The following is a 24,025-nucleotide window of genomic DNA, read 5'->3' as shown; positions in this document are numbered from 1 at the left end:
AGAGGTCTTCAATGCTCATACCTCTCATCAAAGTCAACACTTTTGAAAACCAGGCCGTGTGTGCCCTGAATCATTCACTGGAGGCATACTGTTGGCTGTTACAATAGAAATGACTCCTTAGTGTCCTACATATAATGTGATATGTACCTCTTTTATGCAGAAGGCTCCTCCTTTATGGAGAAGGGGGGGTGTTACGTTGTGCGCTGGTTTCATTATGTGTCATTTATTATAGCAATTAGACAACAAGTTCGTACAGTAATAGGGTTTCAGTATTGAACATTTTTGTAAGTTTCTTCTTGGCATTTGAGAGATCATGTGGTGCCTAGAGAGAAATTGCTGTTTGTTGGTTCTGAGAGTCAACTCCTGGATTAGTTCAGGAATTAAAACTAGTAATTGGTGGGTGTGCCCTTGTATGTGGGAGTAATGGTGTCTGTTCTGCTGTTTCCAGAGAAAGGAAGGGTTTAGATTGTGGTGTCTGGTGGTTTAGTAAATAGACAGCACATCAGGAAGCTAAAATTTATTTATTTATGAATTATACAAAAAAAAAAAAAGGGAGAGGAACAGGGACTGCAATTTGTGTGATGACTCTATGCAGGAAAATTGGATCTGTTAAGTGGACCCACTGAATGGCTAATGTAATCTGAACAGTTTTGACAACTGGGCTTAAGGGAAATATATTTTCTGTGATACCAGTGACAATATAGTAGGCCTTTCCCCAGAGCTCATTATGATAAATCACTGAGGGTTAATGGCCTGCTCATACAAAAATCTGGAATAAATTTTGATGAGAAAGAGACCGTGTTGATTGTGGTGACCTATCTTGACACACATGTTGTGTGTTTGATTGCATTAGCGGGAAACACTAAGTCTGTTATTTAGTACTAAGAGATAGTAATAAGTTATAATTGAAGGGCTAATCATGTGTCTGGTGTAGCCACTATCCTCTGTTACATAAAACGTCAACCTGACTTGGTTATAAGTATGTAACCCTTAGTGAGTGGCCTACACCAAGAACACACACATTGATATTGACCATAGTTAGAGTCTCTTTCATCCTAAGTGTTACAGACGTTTTTTTTTTAAGATAGCAAAAGGCCCTGAGTTTCTTTTCTCAGTGTGCTTGTGAGTTTTAGCTGGCAACTGCTGTTTTCCTTACTTGCTCTTACTTATTTGTTGGAAGGTCCCATAAACTCTCACTTTGAAATGGTTAGGAATACGGACTCCCTGATGCATTTGACAGTGGTCTTCAAAGTGTGCTTTAAAACTTTGTTTAGCCTCATCCTTTTCACCATATTCCCATGCCTTTGGGGCCGTGGATTTTATTTGGTCAACAGTCTGACTTGTGTCCCCAGATTATTTTTCCCCTGTTGTGTATTTGGTTATTGAAATTGCTGTAGTTATGTTGCTTTGACACTTGTCTGAAGCTATTGTTTAATGTAAAAATTCCCTTTGATGTACTGATGAAAGAAGGAAAGCTGGCATGGTCTTGCAATTCAGGTACAGAACTGGCAGTTGAGATCTATTGTTGTCTGTGTGTAACCTTCACAACTCATTTAACCTTCTTTTGCCTCAGTTTCCTCCTCTGTAAACTGCTTAGGTGATAATGTTGTGAGGCTACATCTATTGTTTGTAGAGCAATTTGCAAGGTTGAGAATGAACCATGGAAACACGAAGTATTCCAGAGTTCTCCATGCTGATTCCCTTCCTGAACTGCTCTCAAATAGAATTTACTCTTCTGCGTAGTCCAAATTTATCTCCTTCCCAGGATTTTGTTTCATTAGCACAGAAAATAACAGTAAAATAAATGTGCAGCCCAAGTCTTCTCCCCAGATGTGGCTGCTCCTACAATTCCTCTCCCCCTGCCTATTATGCCAATATCCTAGTTCATCTTTCTAGAGAGCCACTACCTCCATCTTTTCCTCTGTAGGTGATTATTAGCTGTAGGAGCCTCTGTGAATCACCAGAATATACTTTACAGTATGCACCTAACATTTCCCAGACAGGATACACACCTGCTGAGTGGTGTGAAATGCTTCAGGAAAAAGCTGCCAGACTGTTAGAAGCCTCCTACCCATTGTATTGCATCTGAACATTTCACTGAGATCATTTGTAACTGTGATGAACACGAAGATTTGTGTTGCAGATGATCTGTTCCTGGAGAAGGCAATGCAGCTTGCTAAACGTCATGCCAATGCTCTTTTTGACTATGCTGTAACTGGTGATGTGAAGATGCTACTTGCTGCTCAGAGACATCTCACTGCCGTGCAGGATGATAATGGTGACAGGTAAGTCACTGCTGGTCGAGGCCTGGGTTTCTTGAGTGGAACATTTCTGTCCCTCATTCCCTAGCAATGGGATCAGCTTGTTCTTGTCATCAGCTGTGGGGGTAGATCATAGACCAATGTGTAGGAGTTCGCTATTCACATAAATATTTTTCACCATCTTGCCCTGACCTGACCTTAGCCTCACCTTTTAAAGTTGTCCCTCAATACGTCAGCAAGGATGTCATTCATTACAATACGCTCATTTAGTGCAATATGCATTATTACCAATCCAGAGAATTCACATTAGTAAAGCACCTTGAGATTCTTGGCTTTAAGCTGCAGTGGTGCACAGGACTATTCTTATTGCAGTAAATGCTTTCATATCCATCATTCTCTCATCCAGAACTCTCAAATAACCATCATTTGACCATAAGTAAATTTTGTCAGAGAGGTAGCTGTGTTAGTCTGTATCTTCAAGAACAACAAGAAGTCCTGTGGCACCTTATAGACTGACAGATATTTTGGAGCATAAGTTTTTGTGGACAAAGACCTGCTTCATCAGATGCATGAGTTTGGGGGGAGGTTTCAGACGGATATTTAAGGAGTGGGATCCTAGTAAAAGGGAGGACCAGAGCTGACAAGGTCTATTCAGTCAGGTGGGCCATTTCCACCCTGACTGAATAGACCTTGTCACCTCTGGTCCTCCCTTTTACTGGTACCCTACTCTTTAAATACCCCTCTGAAACCTCCCACCCCAGCTCATGCATCTGATGAAGCAGTTCCTTGTCCACGAAAGCTTATACTCCAAAATATGTTAGTCTATAAGGTGCCATAGGACTTCTTGTTGTTCAAATAAATTTTAGTTATATTTTCTGTAAGTTCAGTATAGTGAAAGTAAATGCAAATAAATACAGCAAGTACAGTATAAGTTTACAGTGTACAATACTACTATTGTTGGTAAATAAAGTACTCCGCATACATTTTTGTTTGTTTCTTGATACCTAATCTTGCTTTTCTTTAGTGTTATTCTTTGCTAGGTGTACCTCTCTATGACCCAGAATATTTGAATATCCAGCAGCCTCCCGGTCCTGGGGCTGCCAGATGTGAAAGAGTTTATTGTATGCACAACCTTTACTGTGGACACTTAGAGTGAAATTCAGCTTAGTGCAGGGGGCCCATACAATACCCTTGTCTCCATTTCATCCCATCTGCTGAAATGGAGCTCTTGCGGTTCATTGTACAAGGAAATAGTGACTTTGTAGAAATGATATCATGGGATTCCATATTGATTGTACCTCAGTGACACCAAAACCGATTTTCTCAATTTATTCCCCTGGTTTTGTACACCTACATTTTGCCAAGGACAAATGTGTTGCATAAGAAGTTACTGTGTTTCCATTGCTATTTTTCAAAGGATGACTGTATTTTAAATGACACTGAGAACTTGGGCTTACCCTCTGCAATCAGTTGATTTCCTCTAAGCACAGAAGGAGCTTAGAGTTGACAATCTGTAGCTGCTGTATGAGAAATTACAGATGACTACTATATACTATCAGATGTTTTGATAACCTAGTAGGAGGCTGCTATTTTTGCTCCAGTTTCTGTGAAAAGGGATTTCATGCTACTGAAAAAACAAGGAACATTTAAGTGTTTTAAAATCATAGCTATTTTATTGTTAGGCACAGTGGTTTTAGAAAGCACTTTGCTTGCCCAAGTTTGGGCAACCCGGTGTCTATTTTGAAGACAACAGGAATAAGAATGAACAGGAAACAGCAATAAAATTGTCAGAATTTATTGACCGTTTCAGCAGAGGCAAAGAACTGAATGATCCATAGAAAATAAACCATCTAGAGGCAGTCCTTCTGGATCAAGATTAACAGAAAAGTTTTGAGCATGAGCTTTTGTGAGCACAGACTCACTTCATCAGATGCAGCATCTGATGAAGTGAGTCTGTGCTCATGAAAGCTCATGCTCAAAACGTTTCTGTTAGTCTATAAGGTGCCACAGGACCCTTGGTTGCTGTTACAGATCCAGACTAACACGGCCACCCCTCCAATACTTGGATCAAGATTGTGGCCCATGGTGTGGAAGCTTACACTTCTGCCCATGCTGTAACTTTCATGGTGATAAATAGTAGATTTCAGTCTCTGGGCTGGTGAGACCTAGTTCCTTTGCTGGGTGCTCATTTCATATACAATTCTAATCAACTTTAATAAAATAATAACAGAGGAAAGTGTATTTTATTGACCTTTCTTTTTTTAAAAAATGTTCAGTTTGAATTGTGATAAAAACAAAACAACTTTATTTAATAAATTCAGTAACACACTTCAAGAAAGACAATTACACTGAATGCCCACAATTCCCTGGGTAGTTGGCAGCTTTACGACCTTGTGCCTCGCCTTGTGTCAAGAAATATATTGCTAAGGTGCACACTCTATTACACCATTTCAAGAATTAATGGATTTTTCATGGAATGTGTATTCACCAGTTCTTTACAGAGTCAAATACAGGTAGAGGGTAAAATAATAATACTAGAAGGAAAGAGGAATAAGGAATGAAGGGCAAAGAAGCAGCAGTATGTTTTCAGCTGCAATTTGAACATAGAGTGTCAAATGTCATGGAGTGTTATAAAACATCTATTCCATTTGTCAAGACCTGAAGAAAAGGCATCCTTTATATAAGAGTGAGCATGGAGGAGGCCAATACTAGACAAGATGAGAAAGAGAAATAACAGCATGTTATTTACAACCCCAAATGCTCCAAATTAATGAGCCAAATCCCCATCCCTAAATCATGAAATTGGTTGAAAAATATTACATCTGGGTTTTGGGTTTTGTTTTGGTTACCTTCTGATCTCTCTACTTTTTGGGTTCATTATAGTCACAGTTTCAGGCTTTCCTCCATAGCAATGAGGGGAAAAAAAAAGATTTTTTTTTTTTTAATTTAAAGCTCTGATTTGCCCTTATTAGGATGACTTCAGGAGGTGGAAGGGCGGTTAAGAAATGTTATATATTTCAAAAGACACACTAAAACCTGACAGTCAGCAACAGAATCTTTCATCTTCAGAAATTAATCCTAGCAAGTCCAACAGGGTTTCAAAACAGAGAGGATGGTTTTGAACTGAATCTTGAAATGAACGGAGGGCCTAATGAGGTTATTTTATGGTTCAGGTGATAGGATCATACTTCTTTGATGATGTTAAAATCTGCCTCTAACCTTGAGAAAGCTGGGACATGGGGAAAAATAGAAAGAAGAAAATTGAGTTATAATTGTTGGAATGGTCTTGTTTTATGTGGTCACTTACATATCAAAAGGGGTTTTCCTTTGGGTGTGACATCTTCAGCTAACTTTGAATCTTGGGGTCCTTAGTCACCTTCTTTATGAAAATGAAGACAAGAAAAAATGACAAAGTTGGGGAAATCCCCCTGGGAAAATCTGCTTTAGTTACACAGAATCCTGTGGAAATTCTGTGTGCAAGTTCTGCAAGTGTGAAACTTTTCATGTGCTTTATGCTTCTAAAAAATTCCAGGCATTTTTACCCTTTGCAAATCAGGACCTCTTTGATCCAAAGCTTGTTATAAATAATAGTAGATTTGGAGTAGGAGTCATGTTTACACTCATGCTGTAACATTCCTGTGATGGTTTGTGTGTTAATTTTTAATTAAAATGAACAACTAGACTGTTTGTTGAAAGGTTCAAAGAGAAAGGGAATATTTTCTTTATACAATAAGCTAGCCTTTTAATACCAATCTATCCACTTAGGTCGACATGTGAGCACCCCGCTTCCACTGAAATCAATGGAAATTTGTTGTCTAAATATCTTTGAAGATCTGGAACTTGTAGAGCTGTCATGACTAATTGGAAAAACACCTGTTATTGTCAATGGGAATTGGCCTTATTGAAAATTGTTTGATTTTTGCAATTAAAATAAACTTGTTTTTGTTTCTTTTCTTTTCAGTGTCCTCCATTTAGCAATTATCCACCTTCATTCTGAGCTGGTGAGAAACCTCTTAGAAGTGGTGCTGGGTTTTAATTCTGATGGCATCATCAATATGAGAAATGACCTTTATCAGGTATGGCAGAATGCAGTGAAAATAATGCAAGACATCCAGCACGTAACAGAAATTTTCTGCAGCTTATTTTTTTCCTTTTAGCCATCACACAAAGTCCAAGTAAAACTATAATGCAAACAATTAAAAAAATCATAGATGGTTGGACAAAATGACACTCTGAAAGGTGATAAAATAGGGTGCATTGATGCATACATGTAACTTCAGTCATTGTTAATATGTGTTTATTGTATAACAGAACAGAAACTATTTTTACTACTACCTATCTTGTTTTTTGTTTGGTCTGTTTTTACCAGCTTCTCTTGTATTAAACTAATGGTATCAGTTGCAGGGTGCCAACCATGTCAACATCTTTTGAGCTTTCAAATGCCATTCTTCTTCAGACTGGCAGATCATTTTCTGGGTCACATTTAATCCAAAGGGGACAAGGGTAACAAGTAATGTACTTTATAGCAGCCACTTAAAGTCACTATCTGCCTCTGGAAACTGAGCTCAGAGATTCATCTTGCCTTTTGTCATTCACATGTACAAAAAACAGATGATTAACGACATAATCTCTTCATTCGGAGAAGATTTACTACATCCTAGAAGTATGAGTTTGAAATTTGCACATCATCAGCCCAAATGGGTTCTAGGAAAAAATGTGGAAATCCTCACATAAAATCTATCTTTGTGTATCACCTGCTGTAAACATTAAAGGTCTGTGCCTGCTAGGAAAAATCCATAATACTCCCCTGGTAGAGGTGCACCAATGGTAGCAAGAATGAAAGCAGACAAAGCTCATGCAATTTTGTTGTTTTTACTAAGTCTTCTGAGAGCTGCACCAGTAAAGAGTTTCACATCTGATTTTCCTGTGTAGATAAGCCCAAAAGGCTTGATATTTTTCATTGTCTTGTACCTTTTGTAGTTAGACTCACCAGTCAAAATACTTTTATGTAAATGACTGGAGAATTCTGCCTGGTAGTGTTTTACATCCGTTCTATTTGCACAGGCAGAATTGGCTACACAAGGAGCAAGGCATTAGTACATATCAGGTTCCCAGTATCTTCTGCAGTTCCTGTTTAAGCTTTCATAGTACACCTTTGCTGAAGAGTGGTATAATACTTTACATCTACAGAGTATGGCAGGACTTCATGACAGTACAAATTGAACCTCTCTAGTCTGGCAGCCTTTGGTCCTAACCAGTACTGAAGGAGAGAATTTTCCAGATCGCAGGAGGAAAATATTGTCTAGCAGCGTTACTAACGCTTCCACTGCTTACTGGGCTCTTAGAAAACATTTAGGGGTAAATTAGAGCTAAATTACAGCACAGAATACTGAGAGCCAGCACTGGTGGCTGTAAACAAACTTTACGGGACCCCAGTAAATTTAGTTACACCCATGATAAGTGGTCGTCGTCCACCTAACTAAAATCATGCCAGATTACAGATGTTGCTGGATAAGAGACCATTGGCGTAGCAAGTTTCAGTCTGCATAAACGTATTGGAAACTGATACATGTGCTTCAGAAATAAATAACTCCAGATGTGTTTCTGTACTGGTGATTCTGGTGATACTCACAAAAAAATGCACCCTCATAGTTTACAGTATCACTAGACGCTTGAGAAGCAATTAATCCTTTTTTATGTATAGTTGAGTATATACTGTTTCTTCATATAGTAATCAGAAAATGAAGTTGCATTTGGGCTTGATTTTGTTTTCATTTATATTATACTGGAAGATCTATCCAGCGTTGCTCAGGTCCTTAACTCAGTTAATTTTTGTTTTTCTTTATTTAAATCTTTGCTCTTGGATGGGGCTCCAGGTGAGGGATTCAGTGTGCAGGCTGCCCTGGGGAGAGAGGACAAGTCCAGCCTTCGCTCACCACAGCTGCTTGGGGCCCTGTGAGATGCTCCAGTCCATGGCTGCTGCAGTGGCCATAACTGGGGAAGGGGTGCATGTCCCCCAGCTGAATGAGCAACAGACACACTAACAGATAAACTCTCTGAAATGTATAGTAAAATAGCTGTCCCTTTCTCCACCCCTGCACCCTGCTGCTCCAGTGGGGTGATAGCTGTGCTGGTCCCGATCTCTGGCCCCTGGCTGCTGCTCCCTCCCCCCATCGTTGTATGGTTTAACTGTCCCTGCTTTCCATCCCGTATCTGCTGCTGCCCCCACATGGTCATTGTAGAGCACAGCCCTCCCTTTCTACTTCATGAGAAACAATTGAATTTTAGGCACATCCTGTTGCCCTGGCACAACCAAACCCTGACCTTGCTCTAAGTCATGATAAGAGGAAGCTGCCTGCCAGATTTGGTGGTACTTGGTCTTACCGTTTAGGTTGCATTCTGGAACAAAGAGAGGCACTCACAAACAGACACAGTCACAAACAGTTTATATTATATTATATTATATTATATTATATTATATTATATTATTGAAGGCTAAGAGTCAGTAAGAAGCCTCACTGTATAAATACAGTATTTGTAAAGAAAATGTCAGCACAATGCTGTTCATCCGTCACACTGTCCCTGCTGCAGTATAGTGCACCTCCTATTGAACTCTGAGCACAAATCCTTCCAGTTTAACATTGGAGTTTCAGCTGATAGCATTGTCATGCTAATGCCAAAAACCCAAATTACATCAGCTACCTAGACGTATGCTATATAAATGCAACATTCTTCTGTGCTTTGTCTGTTTTGGAACAAAACAGCGGATTTACGTGTAATGTGCCTTGTCATTTTAAAGGATTCAAGGGGCATGGCTGTGAAGTTTCAGGCCAAAGAAGCCAGTTCCACCAGGATGCTCTTGTGTCCTCAGTCCTCCAACGCATGCAGCTCCCTAAAAGCTCAGCTACTTGGTCTGGACAATAGGGAGTGGATTTGCATCTTGATACCCAGTCCTCACACACCCAAAGCTCACATTGACGACACTGAGAGTTTTGAGAGCTTGAGGAATGACTGATCAGGCCCTTAATCTGAACCACTGGAAGGAAATACATATTACTTTGCATCTAGCATTTCAATTAGCTTAGTATCTTTTTGTGTAAAAATGAAACATTAAAATTCCGGATCACTGTGAATAATTTTTAAGAGGTTTCTGTGGCAATGACATATGTGTTGCTCACCTCCTGGTGGTTATTTCTCCCTGGCTTTTCTAGACACCTTTGCACTTGGCGGTTATCACAAAGCAGGCAGATGTGGTAGAAGACTTGCTGAGGGCTGGAGCTGATGTCAGCCTTCTAGATCGACATGGCAATTCTGTCTTGCACTTAGCTGTCCAAGAAGGAGATGACAAAATTTTAAATATACTCCTTAAGCATGAGAAGACATCACCAATGATCAACCTTGCAAATGGGGAAGGTATGGATGGATCACAGCAATATGTCATATGATCTATCAGGCGTGCAGGCAGTGTCCCCTGTAAGCTGTGCACTTGTCTGGCCACTCAGGAGAGATTCAAATGCCAGACAGCTGATTAGCGCTATGCCCACAACTAAGTTTTTTCTACTGGCGATGCACATTTGCATGTGCCAGAGTGCTCAAATAAATGTATTTTGCACATGGATGGAGAAGATTAGTGGTAACTTTGAAAGCAGGTTAATTATGACTTCATTTCAATGCACAGAGCCTGTTACACTGGCAGAATTGCAGGGTGTCAAGGTGTGGAGAAGATGATGGTGTTTGGAAGAAGGATTTAGGGTTAACAGGAACTGGGGAACATTTTGGAAAAGGAGAAACTTATATAGGAAGGATGGGCTCCGCCTAAGCCCAAACAGAACCAGATTGTTGGCATGTAAAATTTAAAAGGTCATACACCAATTTTTAAATGAAGGGCTAAGGGAAAGCCAACAGATGTGGAGGAGTGCACAGTTGAGACAGCACATTGCTTAAGGTAGGATCTGATAAACAGGATACCTTGTATCTGAGTAAAGAGGATATGGTAGAAGCTGAAAAAGTACAGGTGGGAACTGAAGAGATAATCTCAAACAAAAATGAGCCCATTCAATCACATCACATGAAGGCAGAAAATTAAATACTGACAAATGTTATACATTTTTCTGTGCACATGCAGGAAGTCTAAATACTAAGATGGGCGAAGTTGGGTTCCTGGTATTGAATGAGGCTGTCTATGTAAAAGCTTCACAGAAACTTGGTAAAGTGATGAATGCTGATGGAACATAGTAATACTAGGCTACACGATATATGTAGGAATGACAGGGTAGGTTGCACTGGTTGAGGCACTTGGTGTGAAAGAAAGCAGAGTCAAAAACAGTAAAAATCTTAAATGACTCAAGCTGTGTCATTGAATCTCTGTGGATAGAACTTCCATGCTCGAATGACGAGAGTATAGCAAGAGGAACATTCTATCAACTGCCTGACCAGAATGGTGACTGAGTGGGAAATGCTCAGGGAGATTAGAGAGATTACAAAAACAGAAAACCTAAGTAGTAATGGGGGATTTCAGCTGTCTCCATATTGATTTAGAGCATGTCACTTCAGGTATAAAAGTTCTAAACAGCATTAAGAACTGCTTTTTAGAGCAGCTAGCCTTGTTTGCCACAAGTGGGGGAAAGAAGATTGTTGATATAGTCTCAAGTGGCGCACAGGGTCTAGTGAAGAGGTGACTATAGCTGAATCACAGATGTAACATAAATGAAGGAGGTGACTACCAAAGAAACCCAGAGTAGTCGAATTTAACTTCCAAAATGGAAACTGCACAAAAATGAAGGAGCCAATTAAATAGAAATTAAAAGGAGCAGTCAGTCACTAAATAAAATACCTGCAAGTTACATGGAAACTTCTAAAAAATGTCATAATAGAAGCTCACATACACATTCAGAGACACACACACACATGAAATAAAAAAAATGAAGTGGATCCAAAAATGCCTCACAGTATGACAACTGAACATTGAAAGTCAAGTCCTACTGAGGAAAATATAAAGGAATGTAAACACTGGCTAGTCAAATGTAATGTTATAATTAGGCAAACCAAAAATAAACTGAAGACCAGCTAGCAAAAGACACAAAACCTTATAGCAAAAGTTTGGTTTGTGTACCAAGAATAGAAAGCTTGAAAACAGTCAATGGGGGCCCTGGATATTGAGGTGCTAAAAGAGCACTCAGGAAATACAAGTGCATTGCAGAGAAGCTACATGAATTCTGTGCATCCATCTTCACTGCAGAGGGCATGAGGGAGATTCCCAAACATGAGCCAATCTTGTTTGGGTGACAGATCTGAAGAACAGTCCCAGATTGAGGTGTCAGTAGAGGAATCTGCAGAACAAATTGATAAATAATAATAATTTACCAGGAAACAATTGGTATTCACTCAAGAGTTTTGAAGGAACTTGCATACACAATTAAAGAACTACTAACTGTGATAGATAACTTGTTGCTTAAATCACCCTTTATACCAGATAACTAGAAGAGGTCCTGACCATGCCAGACCAGAGAGGTAAAACCTGTGGTTCATTTTATATGTACTCAGCTGAAGTGTTACAACAACTTATTATCACGGTGTTTCCATATTTGTCACTGTGTATTTTGTTCTGCAGGTCTCAGTGCGATTCACATGGCCGTGATGGCAAATAGCATGCCATGTCTCAGACAGACGATTGCTGCTGGAGCTGACGTCAATGCTCAGGAACAAAAATCTGGGCGAACCGCATTGCATCTGGCTGTCGAACAAGAGAACATCTCTTTGGCAGGTTCCCTGCTGCTTGAGGTCAGTGCCGTGTGGGCATAATTGTTTTTGTAATTCATTTTTCTTTGCTATTTAAGAAAGGTTTGTGATAAATTCTGTAAAAGTTTGTGATTTTTGTTCTTTACCCTTGTTGGTATAATAGCAAACAAACGCTTTAATAAAGAATGATAAGAGTAATAATGTATGTCGTCAGCTCTGAGGAATTTACATTCCAGGCCCTGATCCTGCGAAGACATACATACATGCATAATGTCCTGTGACTATCCTATTGAATCTAATGGAATTACTCACATGTGTTAAGTTAAGCACATTGTCTATGTAGGTTTGGGGCATAAGCATACCAAAAAAACAGAGAAGATACTTTGTGTGTGTGCACGTGTGCACCCATGCACTTACACTCCATCATATCCTGCTCCCGTTCTTCACCAAAATCACAGTTGATTTCAGTGGATAGCTGGTTTGCACCCATCATAAAAATATCACTTTGGATGCAAAGTTTAGACTTCTTAATAACCAATTACATGGATCTAATTCTTCTTGAATTATATACTGTGCCTATCACTGTAATAGCTGAGTGTCCAAACACCATGTCTCCATGTAGACAGAGATGTAATTTATTTATTGAATACTGCATGCATATGTGGTCACCTTGTCTCAAAAATACATATCAGAATTAGAAGAAGTTCCAAAAAGGACAACAAAAATGATTGGGCGTATGGAACAACTTCCATATGAGGAGAGATTAATAAGATTGGGGCTTTTCATCGTGGAAGAGACAACTAATGGGGGGAATATGAGAAAGGTCTGTAAAATCGTGACTGGTTTGGAGAAAGTAAATACGACAGTGTTATTCACTGCTTCTCATAACACAAGAAATAGGTATCACTGAATGAAACTAACAAGCAGCAGGTTTAAAAAAAAAAACAAAAGGAAGTATTTCTTCACACAGTGCACAGCCAACCTGTGAAGCTCTTTGTCAGAGGATGTGGTGAAGATCAAGTCTACAAAAGGGTTCAAAAAGAATTAAATTCTTGGAGGATAGATCCATCAATGACTGGTGGCAAGGATGGTGTTCTTAGCCCGTGTTTGCCAGAAACTGGGAATGGGCAACAGGGCATGGATCACTTGATGATTACCTTTTCTGTTCATTTCCGCTGGGACACCAGGTGTCAGCCACTGTTGGAGGACAGAATAGTGGGTTAGATGGATCTTTGTTCTGACCTTATGTGGGCATTCTTACATTGTTTATATTTTTCCAGCTTCTTCTGTTCAGGGCAAGAATAAAGGTTTTATTTGTGAAGGGACAAAGGTGCTAATTTCCATGGTTACAGTGTTTGCGCACACATGAAGCTCCAACTGTATTTGTTTTTTCTCCCCTCCCTCAATAAAATTTTAGGGTGATGCAGATGTGGACAGTACTACCTACGATGGAACAACCCCACTTCACATAGCAGCTGGAAGAGGGTCTACAAAAATGACTGCGCTTCTCAAAGCAGCAGGTGGGAAAACCATTAGAAGTATGGTGAAGAAGACAGTCCTACTTGAATAAAAGTGCCACTTATCATTAATTGAGAATTTAAGTTAGGAACTTGGAGCCTTCTCTCTTGGGCCTAAGGGACTCATTATTGAGTAGACTCCCTCCCACCCTTTTGGCCAATAGAAATCTGATGTGTTGTAGAGATGAGGAACTGATTCTGTGAGGGGAGGGAAGGGGAGTTATTGAAGACTGGGTCTTTAAGTCTATCTGCTGGTTAAACTATGATGATGGTTGCACTTGGGATGGGAAATGGACTTAATCTCACAAGCACATGATCTCATATGGGGATCTAAACTGTGTTTTGTTTGGAGCTTCTTATATCTGAGGAGACTTTTCCCAGACTGGTTCAGCGTTGCCTTAGTTTGCTGTTGGAATGCTTTCCAAAAAAAAAAAAAAAAGGATATCACTGAAATCTCACCACTTTCTCTTGTCCACTGAGCACCTGAAGAATGGCGTTCTTTTGTTGATGAGGATTCTTTTGTTGATGAGGATTCTTATCCAGTTTTGATTTTTGTACCTTTCTCCTTAAATAAGGGTTCAGTGGGACATTCTGTATTTCCCTCTGCCTGACCGCAGATCTCTGGCAAAGCCAGTGTAACAGATGTGTCTGTCTTTTGGGATAAAAATTCAAACCTCCCATTGCTGTGTAAGTTTTCAAGAGCAAGACAGCACTCAATGCCTACCATCCTTTGATTTTTGGGTCTGGTACGGTATAGTGAGACATCCCATATCACCAAATTCACCACAGCCACACTAATTTTTCGTGATCTGAGCTAGTGGTTTGGAAATCAGGTACTCCCAAGTTCCTATCCCAGTTCTGATTAGATCATGACTTCTTCTCTGCCCTTGAACAAAGTCTGCCTCCATTTTTCCCCATCTGTGTAGCATAAATAATACTTACCTTACAGTTATGTTGTGAGGCTTAACTTTTAAGCTCATATTTGCAAAGGATTTTGAAGGTGAAAAGTGCTCTTTGGTGGTTATATACTTGTATAAAATATATTTATTTTGTTTGTACCAGTTCATCAACAGTCAATAGTGTGTTTTCTATTTAAATCTTTGAATGTATATTGTTGAAAACCAGTCCTAAACCACTTCCTTTATTCTGAATTCGTGCATTTTCTTGAGAAAATAATAATGGAAAAAGGTGAGCAATGTTTGGGACCTACAAAAGCTTGGATTAGCATAAGCACTTCTGGATGCTTATCTGATCTCCAGACCCTGCACTTTGGAGGATCCCAGCTAATCTGCTGCAGTGTACTAAACTTTAGACTCTAGCGACAAGATGTTTAAGTAAAATGAACCCATGCTAATGTCTGTTGTATAAAGATGCGTAATGAGACCTTCCCCTTCTGCATTCTCCTTCGCCCACATAAGATGGCATTGCTGCATGTGAGCCAACGTAGTGAAGTCTTTGGAAAGTTATTAAACTGTCTTCTGTAATTCTCTAGGTGCAGATCCTCACGTTGAGAACTTTGAGCCATTGTTTGACTTGGAAGATGAGAGAGACAAAGACAGTGAAGATGAAGGAATTGTACCTGGAACAACACCTTTGGATATGGCCTCCAGTTGGGAGGCAAGTGAGCTGGGTCATTTGTCAGTTATTTGAACAAGCATAAGGAACGCAGAAACCCTTTCATTTAGTTTAATGCGAAGAGGGAGGTACACAACTGACAAACAGTGGCACACCTCTGCAGTCACATCCATTGAAGACCTTGTTGTCTATGAAAATCCAACGCACTGTGGTGGTTTTACAAATCACAGCTCTTGGTACCACTCACTGAGTACATCTACAGCTACAGTGTTTTTGTTCTTTTTTTTGAAAGAGCCCTACTTCACAAAGACTTGTCGCTGATGCAAGATGCTATATAGCCAGTGGTTTTGGAGTGCTCTCTGTTTAGCTTCAAAGGGGATAGGAAATGGACCAATTAAATTAAGTGGCCTTTAGCCAGTAAGAATATTAGCAGACAGCCTTGAAATGATCACACTTGAAACTTGAGGATGAAGAAGAGAGTATAGCGTTTGGCTGTGTATTCCTATTCATTATGCATCCTTTCCAGGCCTTCAGGATTTGTCCCTTATACCTGTACTGGGCACCTTTCATGGATATTTTTGTTGCAAGTTCTTCGTGCTCGTACTTGATAGTATCCCATTTCAAAACATTAGATAACCCCCAGATGTTCAAGTGTGGCTCACTTAATTTAGACCCCGAAATCTGATTTTTGGCAACTGAATGAATGGACCTGATTTTTCAGTTACGATGAGCACCTGCAGTTCTCTTTGGGTAGTCCTGTGGCACATCCAGAGGATGCAATTGTCTACAACGCAGTTCTACCTCCTGATTGTATGTGGGTTTAGGAGCCGAACTTCAGGCAGTCATGTTTGAAAATATAAGGCGCAATTTTTGTTTTAAATTTAGTTCTCTAGGGTGCAGGTTATTGTACGCCTCAATTTTTCTTCTCCCTTAAAGATGCTCTGAAACTTGGGATGAGTTCGTATTTGTCAGATGAGCTACTTACAGGGCAACAGAAGGCAATCTCTCCACTCCCCGCTTTGGCAAAGGCACCGCTCCTCTGTAGCTTTATCGTCTCTGCTGACCCTACAACAAGAAAGAGATGTGGCAGCTGGTCTATTAATGCACACAGTAGGGAGAATATTATAGAGCAGCATAAACACTGTGGGTGGACGGGACAAGATGTAGACTAAGTTTCTTCTAAATGTTGATATTAATGGCTTATTCTTTCCCCACACTGCAGGTATTTGACATATTAAATGGCAAACCCTATGAATCTAAGTTGGCTTCTGATGACATACTGATGCAAGGTAGAGTATTTTCAAAAAAAGAAAAGCTCCAAAAATAGCCATTTATTACTCGATGAGTACTTACAACATGCCCAGGGCAGAGGAGAAACTCCCTGACACCCCAACTCGTAATACAAATAATAGAACAGGAATACCCATACCATGCTGTCTGAAGTGGCTCATGACCGTGGGTGCCAGCTCAGGACAGAGTGTCCAGAGCACAGCAGAGACTACAAACTGTATGTTCTAGAAAAACAATTTATTAGGAGAGCTTTCATGGGACAGACCCACTTCTTCAGACCATAGCCAGACCAGAACAGACCTGGTTCTGTTGAGTCTGTTCTGGTCTGGCTATGGTCTGAAGAAGTGGGTCTGTCCCATGAAAGCTCACCTAATAAACTATTTTGCTAGTCTTTAAAGTGCTACTTGACTGCTTTTTGTTTTGATAGTGTATATAGACTAGCACGGCTTCCTCTCTGTTACTATTCTGTATGTTCTAGCGTTAGTTCATCAGCTGAGTAATGAATGTATACCCCGAAGCCCTATTGTGGTCCTACCAAGCAAGCTGGATTTTTGTGACAATTGGTTGCCATACACTAATGATGTCAAAATATTCAGGCTGCTTACAGTTGCAAGAGACCTCTCCCTTACCCCAGGTCAGCTTGTACCTTAGAGACAAAGATAATGCTTCTAGCCAATCCTGTGATAAGCTAACTGAATACTCTTAATTAGGAAAAAGGTAGGGTTATTACAAGGTTAAAGGAGGCAAACCTATATCTGCAAATAGATCACAGTTCGTGGTTTTAGAAGATGATGGTGATGTAGGGATCTGTCAGCTCTAAGGCTGTGTCTACACTGGAGAGTTCTGTTGACAGAAGGGGCCTTATGTCAACAGAACGCAGGAAGCATCTACGCTCACAAAGCCTTCATTGACGGAGTCTCGACAGAAATCTGCTTTCACCTCAACAGAGTTATCCCTCAAAAATTTGAGGCAAAACTCTCTGCTGACAGAGTACTAGCAACATAAGTGCAGTGTAGACACTTCAGGCGACAGAGAGGATTTCTGGTTGCCAGGCCGCCCTGTTTGCAGAACTGCCATCCCACTTGCTGTCACCAGAGGGCAGTGCAGCCTGGCAGTTCTCTGTCAACAGAGCAAGTTGTTGGGTGTTGCAGCAATCTGTGGACAGAGTTTCTGTCGAGATTTCACTGCTGGCAGTAACTTCTGTTGACACTATCAAAACAAAAAGCAGTCAAGTAGCACTTTGCTGACACATGCTTCCAGTGTAGACATAGCCTAAATGTCTTCTGGGACTAACTCAGGTTTGACCCTGAAGAATCTCTGCTTCTGTTTCATAGCTCCAGCTCTGTGAGAATCCAAACACCAAAATAGAGATGAAAAATTTTCTTGTCAGCTATTTTTAATGTCCTTCCAGAATTCAGGCTGATAGGATATAGCCTATTGTACGTAGTCTTTTCACGGGTGTGAAAGGGAAGTTAATAAAGTGTTTGTGTTGTGGTGTCCCACATAGGCCCATATGGTTCTGATAGGCCTTCTTGATGGTTTGAAGACTGTTCCTCCTGAGAGGGTTCATAGTTTCAGAGCAAACATTATTTTACAGTCATGAAGAAAAAAATCACATATTACCGTATAGCATGCAGTAAGGATATTGTAAGTTAGATAAATGCATTCAGCAACTTACAAGCAATTCAAAAAGTGTGAATATATTGTTCTAGTGCAATACCCATCGTAACATTACTAACACAAAGGTGAAACAGACTGGCTTCCAGCAGTGAATTTATCCATGCTCAGCTGGTACGCAAACCTTTGGCAAAACCTGGCACCTGGTCTGCCAGAGTCCCAGGTCGTATGTCAGAAGTGTCAATTCTAGTAGAACAGTTTTTTATGTTATTTCTGTCTTTGGACCTATGACAAGACAATGTCCACATGCTCACTGTTATACCAGAGTGGCAAGTAAATATATTGAGTGAACGCTTTCTTGTCTGCCAATCACTTTTTAATTCAATTGTTTGCTTCTGCTCGGAAGGCAAGAACGTGACCATGATTACATGAACAGGTGAATTCTTTTATGCATATACTAAACTTGGGTTATTTCTCTTGTTCACCAGGAGATATGAAAAAATTGAATGAAGACTCCAGGCTACAGCTATACAAGTTACTAGAAATACCAGATCCAAACAAAAACTGGTGTATGCTGGCACAAAAATTAGGTCTGGGAATACTGAGCAATGCCTTCAGATTGAGCCCCACCCCAGCCAAAACTCTGCTGGACAACTATGAGGTAACTCTTTTTTAAAAGATGTTCTGAAGGACCAGTGGAACACAAGGTCACATGTAACATATACAGCTGCCCTCTCCTGCATGGATGGGGTGCCACCCTTTCTTTTGTAACCAATCTGCCACAGTGATGTGTGCTTTACTTCTGTCTGTTTTGTCCTAGGTTTCTGGTGGTACAGTGAGAGAGTTGGTCGATGCCTTGAGACTAATGGGTTACTTGGAAGCAATTGAAATAATTCAGAAAGCACTCTCCATCCCATTAGACCAGTCTAGTTGTGAGGGTATTACTGTGAAGGCTCCTCCGTCCTCACCAACTGCCTTCTCCATCAAAGAAAAGATAGGTAAGGTAGATAGGAATAGGCCGTGTGTTCTCACAAGTGTTTTCCAGCAAGTTTCATGTGGTTCTGATACATTTAAATCCAGCTGCCCTTGCACAGAACAGCCCTTCTCAGTTGCCTGCATAGAAAGTAGTAAATATATAAGGATTTCCCATTTTAGACTCGTCAGGCCTAGTAGTGAGGGGAAATGAATGGAAATTGAACGTATACCAATAGCTCATGATAAGAATTATTTTAGTCTGTTTTTATAAAAATAGCTTGTAAGTATTAATTCATGCTTGCCAGCAGCAAGGGACTACTGGGTCTCATTTGCCCATGATTGAACATCCAGTCCATCACATCATTGTCCAGCTTCTCCTGGGTCTGTATCAAACCCTTCCATTTTCTTCTGTTTTTTTCCTATCATCTTGATAGGACTTAAGTTTTTTAGCCTCATTAACTGCTTGTCAAAATACTTAGGCTGTACAGCTTGATAACCAGTTAGTCCTTTGTTGATCTTGCACGGATAACGGCTGTTGCTGAACATTTCAGATGTCACGCTCACTAGATGCAATTTGCTAGATGGAAATTACTGAAGTTCCATGACAGTCCATTTTTTGTTCTTTCATGTAAAGATGTCTCAATAGTAGAGAGGCCTCAGCCTGAACACTATAGTTCAGTGACAGCTTACACATCCAAGATCCAGAAGGCCTTTATCCTGCTACTCAGCACACTCCTATGGGCATAATGACAGTGTGAGGACAGTAGTAAATTTATGGATTGACATGACTGCTAGTTTATCTCCATGGGATTAGACTTAAATACCAGGTGTCTAATCCTATCCATCCTACCCTCATTGATACACCACTTTTGGTGAATAAACAGCCCTGCAGACTCAATCAGCATAGTGTCAGCACTAAAATAAGTAGGATTTGATCAGTCCCTGATCATAAAGAACCAACACTTTCATACTGAAGTACTAGACCCAAACATTGTGGTATTTTGATTGTGCTTTACGAGTGCTTTTGTGTATAGGTGTATGTTTCTCTTGGTGGTCAATGTTCTACCGCAGGATGAAAAACAAATGTGTATTCTTTTCTGTTTTCTTTCTCAGGTGAAGTTTGTAATGTAAAAGTACAAGACAATGAAAGCATGTGTGATAGTGGCGTGGAGACCTCCTTCCGCAGACTTAGTTTCGTTTATCCCGAGCCCCTTTGCTAAGTGATCAGTAACGCTTCGCAAAATGGACCTGGTGTATGGACAAAAAGACTCAGTTCAAGGCAAAATGTAACCAGATTAGCAACATGTAATTATAGGAACTAAAATGCCAGTTAAAATTATGCCTGTATCATTCTCTCTAACAGAAGCGATCTTACAGCCAGAAATGCACTGGAAAATACCTTCCTGAAGTATTCAGGATTCGAAATGTGACTCATGAACATTGCTTCTTTCTTTGTTTCTTAAATGCCTTTACTCATATAGCCTAGTGGAACCAGAATCAGTGACCAGCTCTGCATAGGACTGGATGATGGGACTGAGTGAGCTTTTCTGGTTTCCGGAATTTTCTGCATGGATGGACATTGTTACTTCTTAATAATGTTGAACCACCTTCTCACTGCTCATGAAAGAGGTACTGCACCCAGAGCAACCAGAGGATGCATCTTCTAGCACCCATTCCCCAGTTTTATTGTGCAGCTGCATGGAAAGGGGAACTCATAGAACTGTTAAAAGAATTCCCCTGATGTTAAAGACAAATTGTGTTTTTTCTCAGAGTAGTCAAAAAAACCAGAACGTGTATATTTCAGTGAATGTATTTAAATTTAACTGTGGTGCCTATAATCATTCAGAGCTTTAAAAAGTTTCTCATTTTACTCTTGTAAATATTCTTTTTAAATCAATTCCTTTTAAAGAGGAAATTTGTGCTTTTTAAATGCTTATTTTTATTTTACTTTTATAATAAAAGCAAAATGAAGTTAAATCTTTCATCTTCATCAATCATTTTATCTTTCTTTTGTAGAGTTTTAAGAAAATTTGTATTTTATTGTTTTTCCCATTCACCACTTCATTTACAAGAAATGAGAACAGATAATAAAAGACTAATGTGATTTTTTTTCACGGTATTAAAAGTAGCTATGAAGTTGAAAACAATTCCTCTTCAAGCATTACCAATTTTTACTTGAGAATTCAGGGTCCTGCAGCCAACCTGAGGTGTCTTGTGCAGGCTGTGGTTTGGGAACTATGATCTCTATTTCTAATCCTCTTTAGTCCCATTTCCAAGTCTGTCCTGTTGATTAATAATAGTTAAGGAGAGTACTCCATGGGAGGATGTGCACACGTGTGTGTGTTTTCCATTGGAGACTGCAGAGTAGGGCATGTGTCCGCACAGAGCAATGCCTCATGCTTTGAATGACAGGGATATAGGGAAGTGCATGCTTGTAGTCAGTTCTGTCTGGTCTGCAAAGTCGGAGACTCCACAGCAGAAGAAAAGGAAGTGTGGAAGCAGAGCCCCAGTGAGGACAAAACATTTTAAAGAGTTCAAGGTACAGTAAGGTAAGTAACTGTTCCTTCTTCAAATATGTCCCTTTAGGTGCTTCACCGTAGGAACCTCCCAAGCAGTAACTCAGCGTGTAGGCGGGTTCTGAGGGTGTAAGGCAAAGACAATTTGAAAGACTACATCACCAAAGGCAGTATCATCTCTGGAAATACTGTCAGATGGCATACAGTTTTGGCAAAGGTATGGAGAGAAGACCAAGTAGCAGGCCTACGGATTTCTCCCATGGAATGTCCATCAGCAGACCTGTAGCTATGGGCTGAGTTTGAGAAAAATGCACTGTTCCACCAGGTGGAGGACGTATCCCTGCGTTCTCATAACAACCCAAAATCCAGTTGGAAAGTCTTAGCTTAGAAATCAGTTGTCTTTTCATTCTATTGACAACTGACAGTGTAGTCTAGGAGAGATACAGAATGGTTTAGTTCCATCCAGATAGCAGCCAAGGGGTGCAGGATTTGGCTAGGGCCATATCCTATTGGCTGGATTGGCCACTGAACCTCTGGATCTGTCATCCACAATGTGTGAAAGCAGGGCTGGTTCCAGGCTCAGTGCAAGGGACTTCAGCGCCGGGAAACTCCTCACTCAGCACCATTGCAGTTGGCACCACATATTACTATGGAGGCTTTCATCGCCCTCCACTTGTTGCTTTGCCACCTGTCAACTATTTGGGCACCTCTGGGTCAATGCCATTTCTGACACCAGCATACTCCGTGCTGGCGGTACCACTTTTGAAGCATCTATATCCTGCCAGGAATTACAGGGAGGAGGCACAGAAGATAGCAACCATGGGGGGATTATGTATGACCCCTATTTAAACACAAACTAGGAGAATAAGGAATGTTGGGGAGGACGATGCAGCTAGTCAGGGATTCTGCACAGAAATAGTGACTAGGTCAAAGGATAGTTTGACAGCAGCAGTTTCACTCACCTATGCTGCAGCAAGGAAGGATTTCAGCACAGGCAGTGTGAGGGGGCATGAGCCAAACAGCTGCAGGAGCATGTAAACAAAAGCTTGAGATAGAAAGGAGACATCTAAACATAGCTGTAGGTATGACATTATAGGGACATTATTAGAGACATTATAGGGGTTCTTTGGCATACTTGGCTTAATCTAATTCTTGACTCCCCCCCCCGCCCCCCACCGCTCTGCTCTCTTATTTGCTCACCTTGATAATTTTTTTTCTGATTTGTCAACTTTGATTTTTGTTTTGGTTCTCTAAGCCTTAAATATTGAGTCTGTTCTGGTCTGGCTATGGTCTGAAGAAGTGGGTCTGTCCCACGAAAGCTCACCTAATAAATTATTTTGTCAGTCTTTAAAGTGCTACTTGACTGCTTTTTTGTTTCGATAGTATATAGACTAATACGGCTCCTTCTCTGTTACTACATGTTGTTTGTTTGTGTTACTACTGGATCCATAAGGAGGGGAAACCTTCCAATATGGACAACTTCCAATATCAGAGTACAGAAATTGTGTAAAATCTAATAGGCTCACAGGATTAGGTTTTTTCTCTTCTGTTGTAAAATTGAGTATTTTATAAAGATAACTTCAATATGCAGAAGTAACAAGTAAAATGTGTTTAAAATCACCTGCTAAGTGTTATGCCCAGCAGACCACAGGGATTTGTGGGATCTGGTGAGTCAAATATGTAAGCTGGAAGAAGTGTTTAATATCCGTCTGCCAACAGCTCTCAGCCTTAAAGGTTAACCCGAGGCTATCCCTTACCCTGCAGGAGCAGAGGCAGGAATAGAGGGAGTAATCCAAGATTTACTAAAGGAAGGGGTCCTCATTAAGACCCAGAGCCCCTTCAATAGCCCAAATTTGGTCAGTTCTTGAAAAAATAAGTGCTGAAACCCCTCCCATAGCTCCTGTAGTCACCTACTGCCTAATGTTCTTCCCTGAATACAAGAAACAAAGGAAGTGAACTGTTTGCTAAAAGTTCAGGGCAAGAGTGACAGGAGGAAAGGATCAGAGAGGTAGCTGTGTTAGTCTGTAGCTTTGTGAACAACAAGAAGTCCTGTGGCATCTTACAGACTCAGATGTTTTGGAGCATAAGCTTTCATGGGCAAAGACCCACTTCATCAGGTGCATGAGTGGGGAGGGGAGTTCAGAGGGGTCTTTAAAGAGTGGGGTCCCTGCAAAAGGGAGGGCCAGAGCTGACATGGTCTATTTAGCAAGGTGGCCCAGTATCAATAGTAGGTATGAAAAGAGTTAAAAACAAGTCAGATCAGACAGGGGGATATGACCCATTGTCAGAGTCTAATGGGGAGATACTAACACCCAGGGCAGAGAAGCTCCTTTTGTAAGGTGCGAGCCACTCCCAGTCTCTGTTTAATCCTTGGTTAATGGGGTCAGAGATTTCAATCTCCATCTGATTTTTGAAATGTCTTTGTTTCAGTACTGCCACCCTTAAATCTGCTACTGAGAAAAGGAGTCAGTAAGTCCAGGAAAAATTATTCAAATCCTTGTAATAATAAATGTCATTTTGGGGGAATAAGCAAGCA

General features: G+C 40.4%; 1 protein-coding gene across 1 annotated transcript in view; it reads left to right on the top strand.

Moving 5' to 3' along the window:
• The window catches only part of NFKB1 (nuclear factor kappa B subunit 1), a 97,072-nt gene extending 76,117 nt beyond the window's left edge, over positions 1-20,955 (top strand). Inside the window, exons 15-24 of the mRNA XM_074993503.1 lie at positions 2,144-2,285; positions 6,223-6,337; positions 9,473-9,674; positions 11,872-12,041; positions 13,417-13,519; positions 15,009-15,133; positions 16,314-16,380; positions 18,487-18,659; positions 18,819-18,996; positions 20,087-20,955. Of these exons, the coding sequence (XP_074849604.1) occupies positions 2,144-2,285; positions 6,223-6,337; positions 9,473-9,674; positions 11,872-12,041; positions 13,417-13,519; positions 15,009-15,133; positions 16,314-16,380; positions 18,487-18,659; positions 18,819-18,996; positions 20,087-20,193 (1,382 nt within the window). The 3' untranslated portion in view covers positions 20,194-20,955. The remainder of the gene's footprint in view (positions 1-2,143; positions 2,286-6,222; positions 6,338-9,472; positions 9,675-11,871; positions 12,042-13,416; positions 13,520-15,008; positions 15,134-16,313; positions 16,381-18,486; positions 18,660-18,818; positions 18,997-20,086) is intronic.
• Positions 20,956-24,025: the final 3,070 nt, after the last annotated feature.

The sequence above is a fragment of the Carettochelys insculpta genome, chromosome 4 (assembly GCF_033958435.1).
Source record: "Carettochelys insculpta isolate YL-2023 chromosome 4, ASM3395843v1, whole genome shotgun sequence".
In the NCBI taxonomy this organism is placed as follows: domain Eukaryota; kingdom Metazoa; phylum Chordata; order Testudines; family Carettochelyidae; genus Carettochelys; species Carettochelys insculpta.
This window is presented reverse-complemented; position numbering and strand designations above follow the sequence as displayed.